Consider the following 20377-nt stretch of genomic DNA (forward strand, 5'->3'; position numbering starts at 1 on the left):
AACCTTTTTTGGCTGGTAAAGAGAGACCGGAATGGTCACAGTGAGGCAGTATGAATAACATGTGTGTGTGTGTTTATGAAAGTTGTGCTCTGTCTAAGCATCTTTTTTTGCAGGTGTTGATCTCGGAGGGTCTGGGTCAGTTCGCTCAGGATCCGTCGTTCATTGAGGCGACAAAGGCTGAGCTGGCAGATGCCTGTGACATGACCATCGAGGAGATGGAACATGCTGCCAACAACATCCTCAACGGCAACACCTCTACGAACCCTGCCCCACCACCCTGCCAGCATAGGCCCACCCTCATGCACGCAGCTGCAGCACTAAGGGACCGAGGTTCCAGCTCCAGTTCTGGCGAGGACACAGGCGACCCCCTACATGGACCTTCCTCAGTAGAGGAGCGGCAAGAGCTGCTTGCAGAAGCTACAGGACAGGAGGAGGAGGATGATGAGGCAGGAGAGGAAGATACAGAGTCTGACTTGGTCTCGAATGTCGTTGGGGTAACACTGCGGCGGAGTAGCATGCTGTTGGAGGACGATGACATGGAATGTGTGACCAGTTTGTAGGAGATCCATGATGCCGCCCCTCCCCCTCACAAAAACACATACGCCTGCCTCTGAACCGCGGCGCCATTGACACAACACAATTCTACAAGTGTTGGTTCATATGAGTTTGTATGGTCGAATGTTTGTAGTAAATTGTTACATGATATAATCTATAATAAGGTGTGTGTGGGTGCACAGTGGGGGAGCTGGGGTGTGCGTGCATGTGCGTGCTCTCGTCCGTAGTTTTACACACGTGTGTGCGTGTTTCTAAAGTGCCTCACTATTTTATCACATCCTTAACGTGTGAAGAGAGGAGGAGCAACTAGAAAGTTGGAAACAGGAAGTCAGAAAATCTCTTTTTGGACTCCTACTGACTCGATCTTGACAACGGAGTCACTTAAGCTGCCAGCTGGGGCGTGCCCCAGCCTGACTTCCTTCTCCCCGACCCTCCTCTTCCTGTCACTGTAGATTCCTGTAGGACAGCTGCCGATCCACTGACAACGCCCACTTTAATGCTGACTTTACTTTTGTATCATCACATGTGATCCCACTGTCGGGTGCTGCTCCTGATTTAAAGATGTGTGATTGCATGTGTGGACGGGCAACAGTTTGATCAGAATGCACCTTTTACAGACTATCTATTTATTTATTTATTTATTTTCACAGGTGTAACAGCTAATAGGCTAACTTAAGGTAGCATAAGTGCGAGTGGCTTCACAGGGTTGCCATGTTTACTGGCATGCTTCTAGAGCTTCTGTGTTTTTTTTCTTTTCTTTTAGATTTAAGTTTTTTTTTTTACAAGGTTCATCTGTGTAGCTGAAAGGTGTTTCTTCAGCGACCAGATGCTGGTGAGAACCAGGCTGGAACATTTATGTGTAAGAAATAATTTCGGACAGAGGGCAAACCCTGCAGTGACTAGGGTAAGGTCATTGGTAAGGGGGCGCTTAGTGAGAGCACGTGGGGGGGGCTGGTGATGTGAGGGGTTGTCAGTGAAGGGGATGGGGGCCAGTGGTGTGTCAGTGTCTGCATTTGACGGTGCCAAACACTTTAAGGTAGCAACTCATGATGACTCAGCTGTTTTCATCCTCTTCACTCTTCGTTACATGACCTCCGGTGGTGTGGTGACGCGGTGGTGAAGCCTTTGTTGCTGCACGAGCGTCTTCTTATGCAACAAGTTTGAATTGTGAATTATCGACAGCTGTTCACAACTCATGTGTTTCAACAGAACTTTGTTGTTCATTTACAATCTTGTGATTTTCGAGTCTGTTTTGTTTCCTCATCCATTACTGCCCATGAGTAACCCTTCCAAATGTTCACTGCTTCCTCTTTGTTGATGGACCTGGCATTTGAGTGATCAGGGTCAGTCCACCAACACAGAGTGCCTGTTGCCATAGCAACAGGTTAGTTTGTCCGTCTGCACCTCTTTGGGGTGTTGCATGCATGGCGTGTCCACAATTGTTTATTTTTATACAACAGATATTGAAATATTAGCAGAAATATTTATGACTATTTAATCGAGAGAATGTAGAACATTCCCCAGCCAGAGTGTGAGGAGGGGCCAGTTCCCTGCTGATGACGACGATAGCAGTTGGTCACCATGATCTACCACCATCTAGTTGCTATGGTGATGAGATAACGGGAGAAACCAAAGAAGAAAGCCAAAGGATTCTGGATGGACGGGGGAAAGTGGAAGTGTCTTCACTCCTAAAGTCAACAGTTTGAGAGCGCCAACTGCTGGTCACATAGTCCGTCCAGTGATGTCCACTATAAAGTTTTTATCAGCAAAGAAATCCTCATTTTGGTTCAAAAAAGTTTTTTATTTTTGGTCAAACTGCTAAATGAAATCTCCCAGAGAGGTCTTGGTGTGCAGCCAGCAGGGTGCTGTCATCGCGGATACAGGCCTATCTGGTGATGTCATTGTGATGTCATCAGAAGGGAACAGGACTTCAATGGATCTTTACTGTTCTCACATGGAAATGTACAGATATTTTCCAGTCCGAGTTTTTGAGCAGAGAATTTATTTATGATGCAACTTTGATCGAAGCTCAGCGCCGTGATGTCACCGCTGATAAGTTTCCTTTCTTTTGACAGTGATCGTCACTTTTAAGCCTCAACATGAGCTGTTTTAACATATTACGGTCCAGTGTAGCAGCGTCGGAAAGTTCCTCGTCTGCAGAGACTGTTGAGTGGCAGGTGTAGCAGCAAGTGTGACCTTGGGCATGACCTCAAACGTGACCTTGGTTGTGACATTTGGCGTCTGGATGGCTTCTGCTGACAGTGATTTATTTTCTTTCGTGGAAACATTTTTTAGGGAGCTTTGTCCGAAGAGTATTTTACCACAAACTTGCAGTGAATGTTTCTAACGATGATTGTGTCGTCCTCTCAAGGCGGCGCCCCGCCAACACAGCAGCCTGATTGGTTACTGCGTTGGTCACACTCTTCTCTTCTTGGTCTTTTCTAACCTTTTGTTTTAGACTTTAGAGAATGACAAATCTGAATAAATGACTTTTGTACTATTTTTCAAGAAAAGCAGGAAAAGCAGAAACATGTCGGTTGTACATACGACTGTACAGTTTGTCTGTCACTGTGACAGAGTCTGTCTTGCTTCAGTCGCACGCTCACTTCCAGGAAAAGTATATTTAGACTGTCGGTCCAACTTTTCAATATCCTGTAACCTGAAACATCGTTTTTATTCCCATGATGTTATTAAAAAAGTCTCAATGAATCTGTTCTGCTGTCCTTCCTGCTGAGAACATGTGGTTCTATGTATTGTAGGAGAGGACTGAATTATCTTAAAAAACAGGATCCTAGTCTACTTCGGTGCGTGGACAACAGTTTGTTAGGTGAAAGAAATCTTGAATTAAGTTGCTGACAAGTCCTTCTGGACTGCTGTTCTTGACCTCCCATGTGTCCTCCAGACCAACTGAGGAATCAATCATGTCAAATGCACAAAACCTTGAATTCCTCTCCTGGCCAGCGGGGGGCGTGCTTGTTATGAAAAATGCTCCCAAGGAACTATGAAGGACAGCCTTAAGTTTGGGTTTATATCTAACACCTTTTTTTTCTTAGGAACGTGGAAATACCCGGTCATGACCACAGGAGAACCGATAAGAGGCAAGTGCTCATGGGTAACACACTTCTGAGCTTGTGATCCTGACCGACTGCTCCAACTGACATCACTAAACAGACATCATCAGAGCCCAGATAGCCTGGTGCTGGTGAAGTCCTTTTTGGACTCACTGAGAGACTCAATGTTAGCATTGTTCATAAATGTTGTTTTATTATGGCCAAGTTCTTAATCAGGGTGACCAAACTTATCTGAGGGCCACAAACGGAACATACAGAGACACCTTGTAGGTGTAAATACTGAACACAACTGCAGTGCAACCCTCTTTCTGAAAGTTTTGGACATTTTTTCTGCCCAGCGTTCTTCATCACAGGAATGGAGCAAATTTAAACATTGGAGAGTGGCATGTGCAGTTTAAACTACAGAACCGTATGCCTTCTGAAACCAAATATTAATGATGACTGACCAGAACCAGGGTTTAATGCACATACATGACTGCAGTTGCTGCTATTCGGAACTACTTTGACTGACAGACACTGAAGGCTTTGGTTGAAGTCTCTAACATTTCCATGCACATGTCAATCAGCTGCTCCCGCACTAGGATGGATCCAATCCCATTCCCCATTAAACGGATCTGCCTGAAAAACAAACAAAATATGTTTATTAATTAAATTGTAAAAAACTAAAAGTCTCATAAATGACATGCTTCAACCTCCAATCGACATGTATACAATCTTCTCCCATAATGAGAGTGCTCCAAATACTAAAAAGTACATAGATTAAAAACTATGAAATAAAAGATGATTTCGTACATATGCCACGGTATATGTGGCACTGTAATTCTCCCACAAAAAAAAAACAGGCACGTTAAAATATTGTCCAGTGTATGTCATGCATAAAACATGTGAGATATGTTGGCGTATGTTGGTTGTTGCCAAATCCCACATGACACATGCTCTGTTGTGGGTTTGGGTCACTGCTACAATCCATCCCCACCTTATTTTTAAATCAACTTTGTAAAATTAAATAAAACAAACACACACACATATATATATATATATATATATATATATATATATATATATATATATATTTCATATTAGTATGAGCTTCAAATGTTTTCTCAGCCATGCATCTAAGAGCAAACAAAGTACTGACAGCAAAGAACTAGAACCAGAATTCTGTAGCCAGATCTGTCTAACTTCAGTAGAAGACTGAGGCTAACTAAGGCATGTTCCCTGAACCTAATTCTGGAATATAAATAATTACTGTATAAAATCTAGCTATGCTTGGACATTAACCAAAGCACAAAAGCCACACTTACTCATCGCTGAGGCTGCAGAAGAAGTTCCTCATGACCAGATTAATGGTCAGTCCAACTTGGTCATCGTCTTCTTCAGGGTCACTTATGTGATCTCCAGTGTCTCCACAACACTGATCTGCAGCTTTGACATTGCTTAGCTCCTCCCAGATATCCTTGTCTTTTTCTTCATTTAAAGTAGGATCCCAGACCAATGTCATCGTGGGCATTGGAGTATCAACTTCTTCATCTAACTTCTTCTGTGCTTTCTTCTTCTTCTTTTTCTTCTTCTTCATCAGTATTCCATCTCCAGACTGAGCAGACACCTTCTCGTTCGCACTTTTGTTCTCAAAGTCTTTACATAAGCCGTCACCACTTGCTCGTCGCTCGGCAAAGAAGGTGTTGAGGTAGCTGTCTAGCTTCTGACACAGACGGGTCTTGGCAGCAGACTCGTCCAGAGCCCTCCCAAGCTTCGCATGCTCTTCCTGCTCCCACTGCCGGATGGAGTTCCTCAGCTCAGTCACGTCTTTGGCAGCGCCATGTACGATCTCAAAGACCAGTTCATCCACATTGTCTTTGGATCCAAGCAAAGTCGGAGACAGGCATGAACTCACCTTGAAGGTTTTGGTGAAGATGTTGGTCAACCTGACGACAGTATCTTCTATCTTTTCAAACTCGGATGTCGGAACACGACGACGTCTCTTATCAGCCATCTTAGAATTTTGTGTATGCTGGCATCAGCTCCACTTTCCTGACCTCAATAGATCTCCTTTATCAACCCTCACACAGAAACCCTACAGGATGCAAAAGTTCCATCAAAAAACATGAATCTTGAGATTTCCGCGTGACTTCTTTCTGTCTGCGATGTCAAGCAATTTATTGAAATCATTTCAATTTATCAAAAGGCAACAAAGACGCTGATGATGACGCCACCGCCTTAAAGTTGACAAACGACATGTCCCTGACCTTTGATTTTCTTGAACAAAACTACTATGTAGTAGCTCTGAGAAGAGAAGTCATAGTTGTGCTGGTCCATGTGGCCAGATGAGGGCAGTCTAGAACATTTTGCACACTGTACAAACCCGAATCAGTTTAATGACCAAAAATCTGAAAGAAATAGTTTTTGGTCAGGTAATAACATGGTTCCTGTTAATATTTCTATTGTCTCCGTGTGAGGTCATCACCTTTTGTTGAGTCTATTTTTAAAGAAAGAAGTCTTCTCTACTTAGGAGTCCATGTGTATGGGCCAACATATCTAAACCTCATTACATGGCAACGCCTAAAAGCTGACATTGACAGAATACATGTCATATACTCATGTATACATTTTACAACTGCAGCCTACATATTACCCATTGCGTATTATTTAGATAGTTTTACTTCGTTAATATTCTGACCTACTTCTGACCAGAGGAAAGGTGAGAGCAGGGGAGATCCAGACAACACACCTCAGCGACAATTAAACTCTGAGGCTCTTGTGGATGACCAAGGTCAAAAACACAGCAGTTTAACTGTTTATGAAAAATGTTTTAATAGCAGTTCTAAGTGAGTTCTTTGAGATCCGTTTTTGCTCCTTGTCTCTTCCATCCGACCTCCTATCTAGAACTTTTGCACTGGGTTTCTACACTCTCTGTAGACCAGGAGGATCTGAACCTTGGCTACCTACTCAGCAAAAAAGGGGAAAAAGTTAAATCTGAGCCTTTTATTTGGGCTCATGTTCACGTGGTTGAGAAAAGCAAGCAAACTGGGGAAATGACAAAGGAGTTTTTTTGTAAGTCACTGACTTTAATAGTATACTGTATGTGGTAACGGTTGGTCTTGGGCTCATCTCGGAGGGTCAGAGTGGAACATTTAGTAACACGTACTTAGATTGCATAAGAACCATGTCTGATGACAGTTTTTTGTATCATCTTCTTATCTGGTATCTAATTCCAGTTTTTTGTCACAGTCTTTTCTTTGTTGGATCCAGGCACACTAATCCATGGACTTGTTTGAAGAGATGGTCTGCACCGACACACGCAACATCTCCAGGCACATGTCAATCAGCTGATCACGGAGAAGGATGTTGTTTATTCCACGACTCATCTTGTTCAGCTGCCTGCAACACAAGAAACACATAAGTCTAAAAAACAAGTTGATCTCAAGACCAGCTATTGAGACCTACTGTTCACTCAGGCCATGAAAGAAGTCCTTCATGACCAAGTTCAGGTTCTCTGTGACCGGCTGCTCAACTGTTAACTCCTCAGATGCTAAGGGGCATTTAGCTGGATCTTCCCACTGCTGGACTTTAAATGGTCTTGGTCCTGAATCCAAACTGCCCAATTTTTCCCGGATGAATTCTTCCAAAGCAGCTCGAGCTATATAGTCCGGTCTCTGAGGGGGTGTTAAGGATTCGGCTGATTCCTGATCCGAGTCTTGGAAAAGGTGGTTTATTTCACTGACTTGTTTCAACGGGGCGCTGGGAGCTAAATCCCCCTCCGTACCAGGATGTGGCTCACCAATTCCAGCATGACTTACTTTTCTCCTGACATCAGTATCGGCATGGTAGACTGGAATGAACTCCTTATCCTGAAACAGATTGACCCCAGAAGTGAGAGCTGGAGAAACTTTAGGAACCGAGTCTGTATGTCGCTTTGTCACAGTTTGGCTCAGGCTCACCGGGGCAGGGATCAATTGATCCTGAGAAAGCAAAGGTGTATTAGTGTCTTGCACACGTTCTTCTGTGGGGGGGTTCTCTTCTGTGTTCCCTAGTGGCGAATTTGCTGAGGTTTCCAAAATTTCTTGAATGGGTTTGACAAAGATGCTGCTAAGCATTTGTGGCATGAAAAATGATGGTGGTGCCGCGTAGGAGTCTACATGCTGTTGCTCCTCGTAACATTCAGTGTCAAAGGTCTCTGTGTCATCGTCACTGACCAACTTCAATCTGGAAATGTCAGGTACAGAATCCGTCCTTGGAGGGGAGGTCCATGGTCCTGGCGCATCTGTGCTGGTGTTGTTTTCTCCCTGTATGTTGGGGACTTGAGTAAAAAAGCTGAGGTTGAAGCTCGGATTTCTAGAGTTCTCATCAAAGACCACTGACATTGCCGGCAAGACAGGGGCTGGTTTTCTCTCCTCAGATGGAGAAGGAGAGGAGGGTCTTATATCTGCTTCACGTATCAATATCTCAGATAGACTGGTGTCTGTGTCATAAACGTACGTATTCTGCTTGACCCCAAATGATCTTGAGATTTCTTGCCCAGCCTTGACCAGAGTCCCACCTGTCACCTCTGGAGAAGTATTTGAGGATGCCCGTTTTTCGGCAAAGAAGCTCTCCAGGTAACTGTCCACCCTCTGATGGATACGACTCTGGATGGAGAGGTCATCCTCATCTCTGTGCTTGGACCGCTCATCAGCCTCCCACTCTCGGATGGATTGCGTGAGCTCAGAAATGTCTTCAGCTGCTCTGTGAACGATCTTGGATACAAACGTGACAGATTCATCTGGGGATGATGATGATGAGACATTGAAGAAGCTGCGGTGGACAGTCTCACTTAGGATGGTGGACAGGGTCCCCTTTAACTCTTCCACACTTTTTGTACCTGTATTCTTGAACATGACGGTGGTGAATAAAGGAATTATAGCATAGAGCTGCAATCTTGCCCTTGCTGCAGTACTGGGGTCTTGCGCTAGCTCGCTTTAAATACACTTATATAAATACTCTTCACCCCTCTTTCTTATACTCGGCATCACAGGCCTTGATTCCTTCCAACATTCAGATGCTGGTCTTAATGTTGTTTGTGACTACGTGTCATAAAGACAGATGTCACAACTTAAAAGTCCTCAGCCTTTTGTGAGTAGACATGGTTGTCTCTTATAAAGCTGAGTCAACACCAGATGGGTGGTAGATACTGGTGGATCCGGTAAGTCCACCACTGTCTACTTGGCCTCTTTTCCAAGGGTTACTTAAATCTAATGTAATGTATATATTTTCTCCTTTATAGTGTTCATGCCTATGATGGGTCTGGACAAGTAAAGAGCCAATTACTTGCTTAACAACCTTCACATTTACATATATACACAATTATTATGCACAAAATTTAGTGTTTCCAGAAGAGATCTATTTTCAGGAAGTCCAATTTCAATCAGCTGTAAAGTTTAAAGCCACCCCAGCAAATAGCCAGATTAAAATATTTGCTATATGGTATGTCAAAATTGCATTCCTCTCCTGTTTGCTACTTTCTGGATTACCTCTTTTTGTTGTTCTTACTTCATCAAATGCCTGTGTCTGCCTTTTGTCATTTTTTATTAGCGTGTGTTTTTTCCTGACTACTGCTCTCTTTGTTTTTTCATTCTTCCTAAATTTGTTCTCCGCTCATTTGTGGTGCACTTTAGGTTGACTTGGACATGGTGATACGGACACTTACGTTTCTGGACATTACTTCGTGGTACTTTTATTTTTTACGGAAAGGTTGTTTGTGAATAAACTTGTGTGTGAAATACATGTGCTTGCTACTTTATGATGCTACTCGACGTATGGGCCTGGCTTATATCCATTCATCATAGTTGGTTTGTGATTAGAGGTCCTTGCGTTTCGGGAAAACACCCCAGAAGTAAAGAAGTTGGTTCGTTTGATTTTCACTACATGCATAATAAGAGTACTATTACATGCTGGAATCAGTTCAGGCGCTGTCCAAGATGTAGTAAAGTATAGTATCGCATTAGACATTCCACAATCTAAGTCAAAGGGTTTGTCCCCAACAAGGACTGCTGCTGGAAACAACTCCCTTCAGTCACCTAGGTCGTTTTTCGAGTTTGGAACTAGGAACGCCTTGCAATGTTCATTTCGTGGGTTTCGAATGTGTCTGTATATCCATCTATGAGGTACAGCTGGAAACATCTCTGGAGAGTTTTCTCAATATACTTAAACGTTTCAACACAAGAAGACAATCACAACTGATCAGAAAGGGAGGGACCAGGTTAATCACGTTTTCTGGGATCTGGATCAAATCAGAGAGTAAATACTTTAAACAAAATATTTTATTCATTAATAATAAATGTTTCATTTTTTCTTCAGTCCAAATCCTGTACACAATTGGAGGCAGGCTTAACATAAGGAGAAAGCCTTTCAAGATCAGCATCTAGATAACTAAGAAAATGAAAACGAATAACAGAAAAATAATATGTACCCTCAATGGAGGGAGTCTTGACATGATGGTCAGTTGCAGTGCATCTCACTTCCTGCTGCAATTCTGGTTGGCCCTTCGTTTACACCAACGTGTCAAGCACCAAGGCCGCTTCGTTTTTACTCCTGGATGTTTTGGTATAGATTTAATTTCCTGAGAAACTTCCTCAATTATGTTCTTGCAAGGGCCACAAGTCGATATCTGGCGACTGTGAAGGACCTTGGAGCAGGCATGTCTGGTGTGAAGCGACACAGTTTCTGAGAGTATTGTGTTGACCTCATCAGTCACTGTGTTCACAATCCCATCTTTAATCTCTTGTTGGCCCTGAATGGCACCCTTGTCCATTATGTTGGAGAGTAAATCACTAAATGAGGTTCTGAAAGTGGGATCCGTGACTTTGCCACCTAAGCTTTGGGGAATATTTTGCTCAACAGACTTCTCAGCCAAAGAATGGTTAAGAGCAGTAAACATTTCACTTGACTTGGATAATGAAACAATGGTCTGTGTGGAGAGCTGAAGCATCTCTATGCAGAGGTTGACAAGCTGATCTTTTACTACAATGGTGTGAAGACCCTTACTCATTTCTTTCATCTCCCTGAGGACGACAAGCAGTTTAGTCACAGAGATGTTGCTGGTGGAATGTATGTTACGTACCTTTCATCAAGGCTGTCAAAAAACTCCTTCATCACCACACTGAGGCTCTTCTTCAAGTCTGTCGGAGGTGGCGCTGCAATACTTTGTGTGTGGTAACTCTCGGTACAAACGTCTTGAGCTGACTGTCCTGGGTGTTTTTTTAACTGCTGTACCAGGTCCTCTAAAGACATCTCCTCAAACTCTTGGATGCCTGGCAGTGGACTCATCTTGGAAGGTTTTGTAGTCTCATTCAGAAGCTTAGTAGTAAATGGATGGTAAAGGGAAAGTCCTAATGAGGGGTCCCTGCCATTCCAAGACCCCTCCAAGAAATCCCTCATGACACATGCTTTTGTGACATTGTCATCCTGGGGGCAAGATCTTTTGTACAGCGTGTTCATAGTGGAAGTATTCCAAGCTGGTAAATAAAATGTATCTTTTTGTAGTTGTGTGTAGTCAGGATGGTCAGTAATGCAGTCCTCAACATCAGCTGCTTTCAGGCTCTCATCATTTCCATGATATTGAAAAGAGGACACAGATGTTTGAGTTGATATCTCCTGTGAAGCAGGATATCCTGTGGACCCTTCATTGTCATCCATAAGTATGCCTTGTGCAAAGTTTGGCGTGATGCTTGGCGCCGGAGGAGTGGACAAATCAAACTGCCCTGATCTTGAATCCACCCAAGCCTCCTCCATCAATTCATTCATGATGCCTGCAGCTAAGAATTCTTCATCTTCCTCATCAGTGTCTGTAGCAATAGATGTTGAGATAAAATCTGGATCCAGGCTGTCTGGTCTCAACCTGTATGATGTCTTGTAGGAGTCTTGTTTCCTGAGGCAGTGGGCTACCTCTCTCTGCAACCCTCTCATGTTATTGTTTGCATAAGTATCAGACCGATTAGATGTGAAATCCAAGGCAGGATCTTGAGAGTCAGGTATGCTGCTTCCTGTGGATCGGGTTGATGGCTTCCAGACAGGTTGTTGGTAGTAACGAGGTTCCTGACAACTGAGAGCAGGGTTCCCCTGCTTTCCCAACCTACTCCCTATAATATCCTCATTCCCCTCCCTATCTGAACAAAGAGAAATGAAAGTTATAGTTGGATCCAGAGTGTCTTGACGAGAACTCACAGGTGTTCTAGAGGACAACTTTAAAATTGGTGAAGAGGAAGAGTCTAATGCAGAACATATATAATCCAGGTCCTCTTGCCTTTGTTCTTTGTTATCAGGTGATTCAACATCCACACTCTCATCTGTATATGCTTCAGATGGTAGAGAGGCAAAGATTCGTGCAGAATCGATGATTGTTGGCACAGTCCCTAAAGAAATAGGTTTAAAACACTTCCTTCCAGGTGACGAGGGTAATTCTGTCACTTCATACATTTCAGATATGCCATGCAAACGAGAGACTGTGACATTGTACACAGTATCAGGTGTAGAAGTGAGAGGTGTCTCTTGATCTGGACTCTTTATTGCTGGATTCAGTGTGCTGATAGTACCTTGTTGGACAGACATACAGGTCTCTGTATAAGCAACTGAAGATGATCTGATCGTGGTCAAGGCTTTTGAAGTTGTTCCATTTAGTAAGGGAGTGGGTGAACTCCGGAAGGGACTCATAGGTAATTGCGTTGTGGGGGACTGGTCAGTGGTCAGAGAAGGTGAGTGAGTGCAGCACTCCTGCAACATCTCTCTTATGTCTGCTGATGCAAACGAATTTGACGATGTGTTACTTAATGTTGAAGGAGTTCCTAGAGGTGAGAAGGTGGAGGGTCTGTGGACAGGTGAACAGGAATTTTGTTGAACCATTACCATGTTAGCAGAATCTACCTCTAAAACAGGAGAGAGAGTATTTGATGCTGGAGATACAGTTCTTCCTGGGGACGGAGTTGGTAGCCTTAGAAAAAAGTCCTCCTGGGTCTCTCTCCCCACAGGCGCCATGTCCAACAAGGAGGAAGTGGTAATCAATGCGGGAGACAGAGCTCTTGCAGGTGAAGGAGTCAATATATCAATGGAGGTAGGAGACTGACTGTCCAAAGAGTAGGGTATGGGACACAAGCATACAGGGGAGAGACTGGATGAGGGAAGCTCTTCTTGGAAGTCCTCTACTGAATCTGCTGAAGCAAGTGAGATTGAAGTAGTGGTGAGGCTTAGTGCAGGAGAAAGGCTTTTCACTGAAGAGGGCGTCGGCAGCCTTAAAGCAGGTAAGGGAGATGGGTTTTCTGCTTTGGTATTGTCCATAATGTCTGCTGACAGAGATGAAGAAGGAGACAAGGTAGCAAATGTGGAAGATTGTGAGGCTGATGTCGAGGAAGTTTGCCTGATGGAAGAACAAGTGGTCTGTTCTTGAAACATGTAGATCTGCTCCTGCTGCTTGACGCTCACTGATCTGGAGGCGGGCAGTTCCGGCTCCTGCAATGGCTTGTTTATAGAAGCTGATGTAATGTCGTCTACATAACCCAATATAGGATGGTCCCCTTGGCTGATGCCAGTGCTTGGGATCTTTGACAACCCTTCTTGAGAAAGTTGAGGAAAGATATGTATAGGTTTTTGTGTTTGAATAGTATTGTTGTGATCTTCACCATCATAGCTGACTGGGTACTGAGTTTCAGGATTTACAGTCATCCCTGCAAGTTGCACCTGCTGAATGGAGCACACTGAAGTTATTGTGGAAATGTCGCGTGTAACTAATTGGCCTGAACTCTCATGGCTCACATCGGTGCTGGTGGCTGACCCTGATATTTGGATGTCCTGAATGGAGCAAACCGACGTACAAATGAACATTTCTTGGGCACACAATTGAGAAGACCCTGGCAACTTATCTTCTTGCATAGGTATCTGAACATCACTGGAAGGGGTCCCGAGGACAAAAGACGCAGGTGGGTTGCACATTTCTTGAGCAATGTTCAGTGAGCTCTTTTCGAAACCTGTTCGGATGGACAGAGACCCTCCATCAATTCTAGGCTCCAATTCCTTACTGAGACTGGATAAGGCTGAGTCTATGACCATCTCCTTATTGAGCAAGCATTGCTGGAGTTGGGCAAAAGGAGCCCTGTCTTCTTTATCTTCATCCGGCAGCTGTAGGTCATCAAACGCTTTCTGCAGTGTTGTTTCTACATAGCTCTCCATCTGAACGTTCAGTGTCTGGATCAGTTCAGTGGCGGCCTGTTGCACAATTTCTGTGACAACTGTTCTGAAGTTCTCAGGGGAAGGCCCAGGGGTTGGGGATACAGATGGACTCGTCCTCTGACTTTCATCCTGTGTATTATCTGCCATTGTGACTTCCTTTTACTTTTAAGTCTGTTAACTTTAGATTAAAACCAATTATTAATTATTGGCAATTACAAGTTTTTACATAATGTGTTCTCTGCGTTTGACAGCTGAGTAAATATATAAACTTTATTGGAACTACTTAATTCTGTCACCTGTGAAGACTTTATTACATCACATTGAAGCATTAGAAAAGTGCACTCACTCCTCTGAGGCCTCCTAGAAAATTGCATCTGACTTTGATCTTATTCAAGTTCATCTTCACCTCATCAGACGCTGCACTATTGCCTTGAGTGTAGGTTTGAATTGTTTCCAGAATGTGCGCAAATAGTGACTCTTAGATGTTGACATGCCTCAACCGGGCAAGTGCTTGGTTCTGGATGATGTGCACCATGCAGAGTGGAACAGATTCACTGAGCTCATAGGGTTGAGACCATCTTATGAATTCTTGCATGCAGGAAGCACAAAGCTAGTTTCTCTATTCTGCAGCAGCAATCTGGTACATAACAGTTTCTATCCTGTGACCCTCCTGCAACAAATCCTCCACTCAAATATCAAGCTTTTCTGCAGCTGGTTATGAATAAGTGCATGTGCCTTTATCAGTGTGGACTGAAAGTCTTTGAACACTGTGTGTCGCTAGTTTTGTGCCTTTGATTGTGCCTGACTTTAGCCTATATAAGGTGAATGTTTATGACAATAATAGACTCAGATAAAGTCTGTTCACCAGAATGAAAATTGAATCTGAGAATTCTACACCATCAATCTCGAGTAACTGTGACAAGAGAACATGTTGCTGGGAAGAGGATGGAGATTTGGGTTTGCTTATCTCTGAGGCGCTGCAACGTGCGTCCGATGATATTGGCAAGCTCCAGCAAGTGATCTGTCGTTGGGAAGAGGAGGAACTCTCCCAACTGACTGACACTAATTATGACACAGAACTTAAGGCTCAAATGAGCGTCAAACTAAAAGTTAACAACTACCTTGAGAGATTCTTTGCCAAGAGGAGAGCCACTGTGGAGTGGTGTACAGCAACTAAAGATGTAGGTCAAGAAGATCAGGGGGAAGGCTCCTCTTATCTGCAATTTCCTAACACAGACTTTACTGTAAATAGTGAGACATTTGTGGACAGCACAGTACCAGGCATCCCCATGGCTGTCCTAGGTTTAATGTACCGATGTGAGGGTCAAAGTCCAACAACTCTTGCATCACACGAAGGAACCTACAATAGTATGTGTTCCGTCATCACAGACATTGTATACCAGGCAGCCAAGGACGTTCAAGAACTCAAGCAGTCCATCTGTCTCTGGGAAGCGGAAGAGCAATCCAAACTCAGTGCAGACGAGGATGACGCCACTGTCCAATGCAGAGTCAACCACAAGTTGGAGCTTTACCTGGAGAGTTACTTTGCCGAACGAAGAGCTAGGGAAGAACAATCGGAGGAGAATTACCTAGATGAAGATTCCACCCAGAAACTTTTGACTAAAACCTCCCTGATTACTGACACATTAGGATCAACGTCAGCGGTAATCCAGGACATGGACACTCCATCAACTGAACTCACCAATAAAGTCTGGCCAGAAGATGAAAAATTACCAATAGACACAGTCTCACTGGCTCAGGAGCTCAGCAGTTTTGTGAGCCGTTATGTGACTTTAGAACCCTCAGAAGAGTTATCTGAGAACTATGACTCACACATAACTGATATTGTGTGTCAAGCAGCCCAAGACGTTCATGACCTGAAGCAAACCATTTGTCGGTGGGAGGAAGAGGAGCGCTCCAGACTTGAGCCTGATGTGGATGAATCCATTGTACAAAGTCGTGTGTCACAAAAGGTGGAGTGGTTTTTACAAATATACTTTTCTCTTAGGAGATCACTCACAGAGCCTGAGGGAAAAGTAAAAATTGGAGAACACACCTTTACTGAGAAAGACTTGCGAGGACCTTTACTACAATTTCTCATAGGTTTTATAGAGCAGAATCAGAGTTTGGAGCAAATAAGCGGAATCCCTTTCTGTGTTTCATATGACAAAAGTTCACAAACGTTCGATGACAGCCATTCTGACGCCAATTTGCTTGCAGAGACATTGTCTGGTGTGGAAGCTTTGCCACAGGATGTCAATCCTCTATCAGCTTCTCATACAGAAAAAGGAATGGAGGACACTTCGAAAGACATTAGTGATCAATCACAAGAAAACACACATGTCTATGGCAAAATCAATGAGGAAGAACATGGCGGTGAAGAATCGGAGAAAGACAGAGAGGAGGCTGTCCAGAGCAGTCCCTCTTATCTGCAAGGAACAGATAGTGAGGACCAAGACATCACATCTGGTGTGAGAGAGGACTTTCCCACAATTTTAGCTGCTGGATTTATTTCACCTACAGTGGACATCGAGAGCAGGTTGGAGCATGTTTCAAAAGCTGAATTGTCTGCAACAGTTACTGATGCAACAGAAGATACATCTATTCGTTCTCAAACCTCGGACATTTGTTTAGAAGTTAACAACCTGGTAGAAAAATGCTTAGATATTGCAGAGTCTCCTGTCGTGGATACTGAGACCTTTCCATCCCACCTTCAAATAGATGAGGGTTTGGAAGTAGTAATAACCTGTGATGAGACAATAGTAGGCGTCAATGAAACAGAATTTCCCATGGATGTAACTGCATCTTCTGATACAATAGAGGAAGGAAAAGCAGCCCTAGATTTACAAGTGACAGCATTACCTGTCACTGAAGATGCCACTCAAGAAGCCTCTTTTTATGATGAGAAAGAGGTTACTGCAGATGCTTCACCTGTCCTTGTCCAACCTATTGGTGCTAACGAGGGGGTTGCTTCTGAAGATCAAAGCTGCACTGGAGAAGACATATGTGATTCATCCGAGAAGTTAGAAGACATAAGTAGTCGATCAGTAAGCTCTATGGCTCCTCAGCAAACGCTGGATGATGAGGACACATTGAAAAATGAATCTGTTGCAAGCCATTCCACTAGTAGAGGCATCTCACAACAAGACCTGGCCTCAGGAGCTGATGAAGTTGTGGAGAGTATTTCTGATAAAAGCTTGACACCTTCAGCTGTTCAAGAGCAGTCCCCCTATGGAGCAGATTGTGTCACAGATGACCCCTCAAGACAAGAGCAGTGCCCAATGTCTTGGCTATTTTATTTGTTTTTAGAAGATGACGAGCCTTTCATGTCTTGTCTTGACTCTGAGTCGTCACAGGGACAATCAACTTCCCCTCAGGAAAGACCAACACTGACCCCTGTGTGCTCACCTCAAGACACATTGATGTCATTCAGTCCTCCAGTGATTTCCCAAGAGAACAGAGTTTTGGTGACAGAGGGTTGCATAAAAGAGACTACTAGTGATTTGGAATCTGTGCTAGGACAAAGTCTCACATCTCCACAGCTATCTGGTCTTAACGTGGGCCCAATGTCCAGTAACTTGCCTGATTTTTCCAGTACACAGTTTGAGGACTTTCAAGATCGTGCAACAGAAGAGTTAGAGGCCACACATGCTGAACCAGAATCTTCCCAGCTCAAGCTCGATGAAAACTCTGTCTCCCCAAAAATATTGCTTAGGGAAGATGATTCTGTCACACAAGCTTGCATAGCTAAGGAGAGTCTTACGGACTCTGAAACAGGACCTTCTGTTTCATCATCCAAAGAACAGGTTAACATTTCAGGCTCTACTATGGAAATCTATGAGCCAGAATTAATACCAATTGGCAGTTATAAGGTTGATGATGCCATTTCAATGGCAGAAGAATCAATAGGAAAGGTTCCAGCTGAAAGCGGAACAACAAGTTGCTTACCTTCACCATCCCCGGGGGGATCAACCAGTGCTATAACTAGGACAGCGGAGACTTCAGCCTCCTTGTCGTTAGCCAGCAGTGTGAATATAGAGACATTTTCCTCGTTGGGTCAGGTTTTGGATGATGATGTTGAGAAAAATGGCCCTGATCTCAATGAGCCTTCACAAGAAAGGGAGGTTGTGATGGCTCTTGTTCCCAGTGAGTCTGAACACATTTCAGATGTGGGCATTGATGATAAAGAATCACAAATGAGCTCACTGGTCACTGGAGCAACTTGCGAAAAAGTCTCAGTAGACCCTGATGAAGATAGAGAAAAAGAGGTTTCCCAGCCCACGTCATGTGAAGCAATCACATCTAACCTGGAACTCATGACAAAAGAGGTCCCTGATTTGCCATTAACCTCAGTTTCTCGGGTCATTTTCAGTGGCAATAATCTCAATGCGACATCTATAGATAGTGCAAGTCAGACAGAGATGTACCTAGGTCCAGGACTTTCTGATTCACTTCAGGAGACCTCCACCCGGGTCGCAGTGGGTTCAGTTCAACAGGTGTCAAAAACACCATCAGATCTCACTCCTCGTGTAAGATTTTTAGATCATGATGAGAACGTCCAGGCCAAAGCGGCAGAGAGTGAGATTGTGATGAAAAGTGAAGATGAGTTGCTTTCAGTGTCTGTGATCTCACAAGCCAAGAAAGGGATCTGGAGGATAAGTGAGCGAAACAGAACAAGAGCTTTTGCACCCTCTGAAGGAACCTCTGATGACTTTAATCCAATTATTAAAGAGATTGTGTTCAATGCAGCCCGTGACATCAACAATCTAAAACTCTTAATTTCTCAGTGTGAGGTTGAAGAAACATCCAGGGTCAATGCTAGTAAGGATGAGGCCTCAGTGAAGAGTCGTGTTTACGAGCGGGTGGAAAGCTACTTGAAGAACTTTTTTGCTCATCGGAGAATGTTTGCAGAACAGTCAGAGTCAGAAGGAGTGGGGAGGTACAACATAGCTAAAGTAGCACCATCCCCAGTTCCTTCGAAACTACCTGAAGCTAACGCTGAGATACCAGGGTTGTGCTCAGTACTGCCACTAGCGCGCTCGGAAACATTTGCAGGTGCAATTGCTATTGCAGATGATGCAGAACATGCATTCCCACAAACATTTCAGTTTGAATCTGAATTCACTTTTACTTCACCTCCTACACTGCTGCCAGATATCAAATCAAGTTCTATTCCCTCCCCATCCCGTCTCCCATCAGAAAGCATCATAGTCTATGCTGAGGGTTCCCTAAGAGACACAAGGGTTTTCCCTGCCTTGGATATTGCCCCTGGTGAGTCCATCTTTGATGAGACACTCCCTGGTCAATTTGTTCCTTATGAGATTGTCCCAGGTGTGTCAGTCCCTGATGTGTCAGTTCTCTATGTGTCCGTCCCTGATTTGTCAGTCCCTGATGTGTCAGTCCCTGAGGTGCCAGTTCCTGATGTGTCAGTCCCTGATGGGTCAGTCCCTGATGTGTCAGTCCCTGATGGGTCAGTTCCTGATGTGTCAGTCTCTGATGTGCCAGTCCCTGATGTGTCAGTCCCTGATGTGTCAGTTCCTGATGTGTCAGTCCCTGATGTGCCAGTTCCTGATGTGTCAGTCCCTAATGTGTCAGTCCCTGATGTGTCAGTCCCTGATGTATCAGTCCCTAATGGGTCTTCAACAGTTTTTTACCCTTTATCTTTAACACAGAGGGTTGTAGACTTAAACAATGTTTCTGTGGTTTTTAAAACCCAGCCAGCATCTCCCCTTGCCCCAGAAGCTCCTGCAGTTTTGGAAGCTGTGGCTTCAAGGGCAAGCATACAACTGTTTCAGCCAAGTCTGTTCATTGAAGATGATGCTAAATCTTCATACGATAGGTGTTCAAATCATTTGGAGGGTATCATTAAGGAAGACTCTGGGGAAGGATTGACATTTTCCGATGGAACTTTCCTTGCAGATTTATCAGAAAGTTCTACACCAGCCACATTGTTCCTTCAACTGCCACAGATGGAACATTATCTGGAAGTTCAAGGAAAAATAGATTCCAAACTATCATCACCTTCACATCAACAGGATTTGTTTATTCCTGTCTCAAGCTCTCCTACTGAGGATCAACTACTGGTCCAGTGTGTGGAAGAAGACTTGGACAACGTGGCTGTTGTTAATGTGGATTTAGTGACACAGCAGTGTTCTGTTAGTAGTCCAGTCCCAGAAGAAACTGGCAATGATCCATTATCCTTCTTTGAAGGAATGAAACCTGAATGTCCTTCAGAGGAACCTACCCAAGAAATACTGGTGATCCATCCTGTGGAGGCATGTCAAGAGATACCCCCCTCAGAACCTTTGTTTCAAGAACGACATGTATTTAGTCCCTCTCAGAGTGAAGATGATCAATTAGCTCCGATTTCTACAGCTTTAACAACTTCTCCTAGGGACATTGTCACACAAATGTCTTACCCAGAAGAGCACGAAGAGTGGACATATGGGGTTGACACAGACTCCTTTGGAGGACAGTCAACCGATGCCACAACCATTGGTTTTATAAAGCAGACCTTGGGTTCTACATTTAGCCCCAACCTGCCTGAAGTTTGTTTG

At 43.9% G+C, this 20377-nt stretch overlaps 4 protein-coding genes across 11 annotated transcripts in view; 1 reads left to right on the forward strand and 3 right to left on the reverse strand.

The window, feature by feature from the left end:
* cacna1c (calcium channel, voltage-dependent, L type, alpha 1C subunit) overlaps positions 1-3264 on the forward strand; it is a 42361-nt gene extending 39097 nt beyond the window's left edge. For all 8 annotated transcript variants that reach the window (XM_087786732.1, XM_087786733.1, XM_087786737.1 and 5 more), the window contains one exon: positions 114-3264. In XM_087786732.1, coding sequence (XP_087642858.1) covers positions 114-560 — 447 coding nt within the window. In that variant the 3' untranslated portion in view covers positions 561-3264. The remainder of the gene's footprint in view (positions 1-113) is intronic.
* A 533-nt stretch (positions 3265-3797) lies between these two features.
* Positions 3798-5714, reverse strand: LOC148083633 (uncharacterized). The gene is made up of 2 exons (XM_087785765.1): positions 4931-5714; positions 3798-4244 (listed from the first exon to the last, which is right to left on the reverse strand). The coding sequence occupies exons 1-2, from the start codon at positions 5617-5619 to the stop codon at positions 4124-4126; spliced, it is 810 nt and encodes a 269-aa protein (XP_087641891.1). The 5' UTR covers positions 5620-5714; the 3' UTR covers positions 3798-4123.
* An 815-nt stretch (positions 5715-6529) lies between these two features.
* Positions 6530-8538, reverse strand: LOC148083634 (uncharacterized). The gene is made up of 2 exons (XM_087785766.1): positions 7071-8538; positions 6530-7004 (listed from the first exon to the last, which is right to left on the reverse strand). The coding sequence occupies exons 1-2, from the start codon at positions 8498-8500 to the stop codon at positions 6881-6883; spliced, it is 1554 nt and encodes a 517-aa protein (XP_087641892.1). The 5' UTR covers positions 8501-8538; the 3' UTR covers positions 6530-6880.
* Positions 8539-10116: 1578 nt separating this feature from the next.
* On the reverse strand, positions 10117-13967 carry LOC148083635 (uncharacterized). The gene is made up of 2 exons (XM_087785767.1): positions 10723-13967; positions 10117-10663 (listed from the first exon to the last, which is right to left on the reverse strand). Exons 1-2 carry the CDS (start codon positions 13965-13967, stop codon positions 10117-10119), a joined length of 3792 nt encoding a protein of 1263 aa, XP_087641893.1.
* Positions 13968-20377: the final 6410 nt, after the last annotated feature.

Source organism: Callionymus lyra, chromosome 3 (genome assembly GCF_982586985.1).
Source record: "Callionymus lyra chromosome 3, fCalLyr1.hap1.1, whole genome shotgun sequence".
In the NCBI taxonomy this organism is placed as follows: domain Eukaryota; kingdom Metazoa; phylum Chordata; class Actinopteri; order Syngnathiformes; family Callionymidae; genus Callionymus; species Callionymus lyra.

Coding starts and splice junctions, on each gene's coding strand:
- LOC148083634 (XM_087785766.1), bottom strand. CDS start 8,500: ATGTTCAAGAATACAGGTACAAAAAGTGTGGAAGAGTTAAAGGGGACC. Junction 7,005..7,070: donor TTTCATGGCCTGAGTGAACA/GTAGGTCTCAAT, acceptor CTTGTGTTGCAG/GCAGCTGAACAAGATGAGTC.
- LOC148083635 (XM_087785767.1), bottom strand. CDS start 13,967: ATGGCAGATAATACACAGGATGAAAGTCAGAGGACGAGTCCATCTGTA. Junction 10,664..10,722: donor TTTGACAGCCTTGATGAAAG/GTACGTAACATA, acceptor TGTCGTCCTCAG/GGAGATGAAAGAAATGAGTA.
- LOC148083633 (XM_087785765.1), bottom strand. CDS start 5,619: ATGGCTGATAAGAGACGTCGTCGTGTTCCGACATCCGAGTTTGAAAAG. Junction 4,245..4,930: donor TTCTGCAGCCTCAGCGATGA/GTAAGTGTGGCT, acceptor TTTGTTTTTCAG/GCAGATCCGTTTAATGGGGA.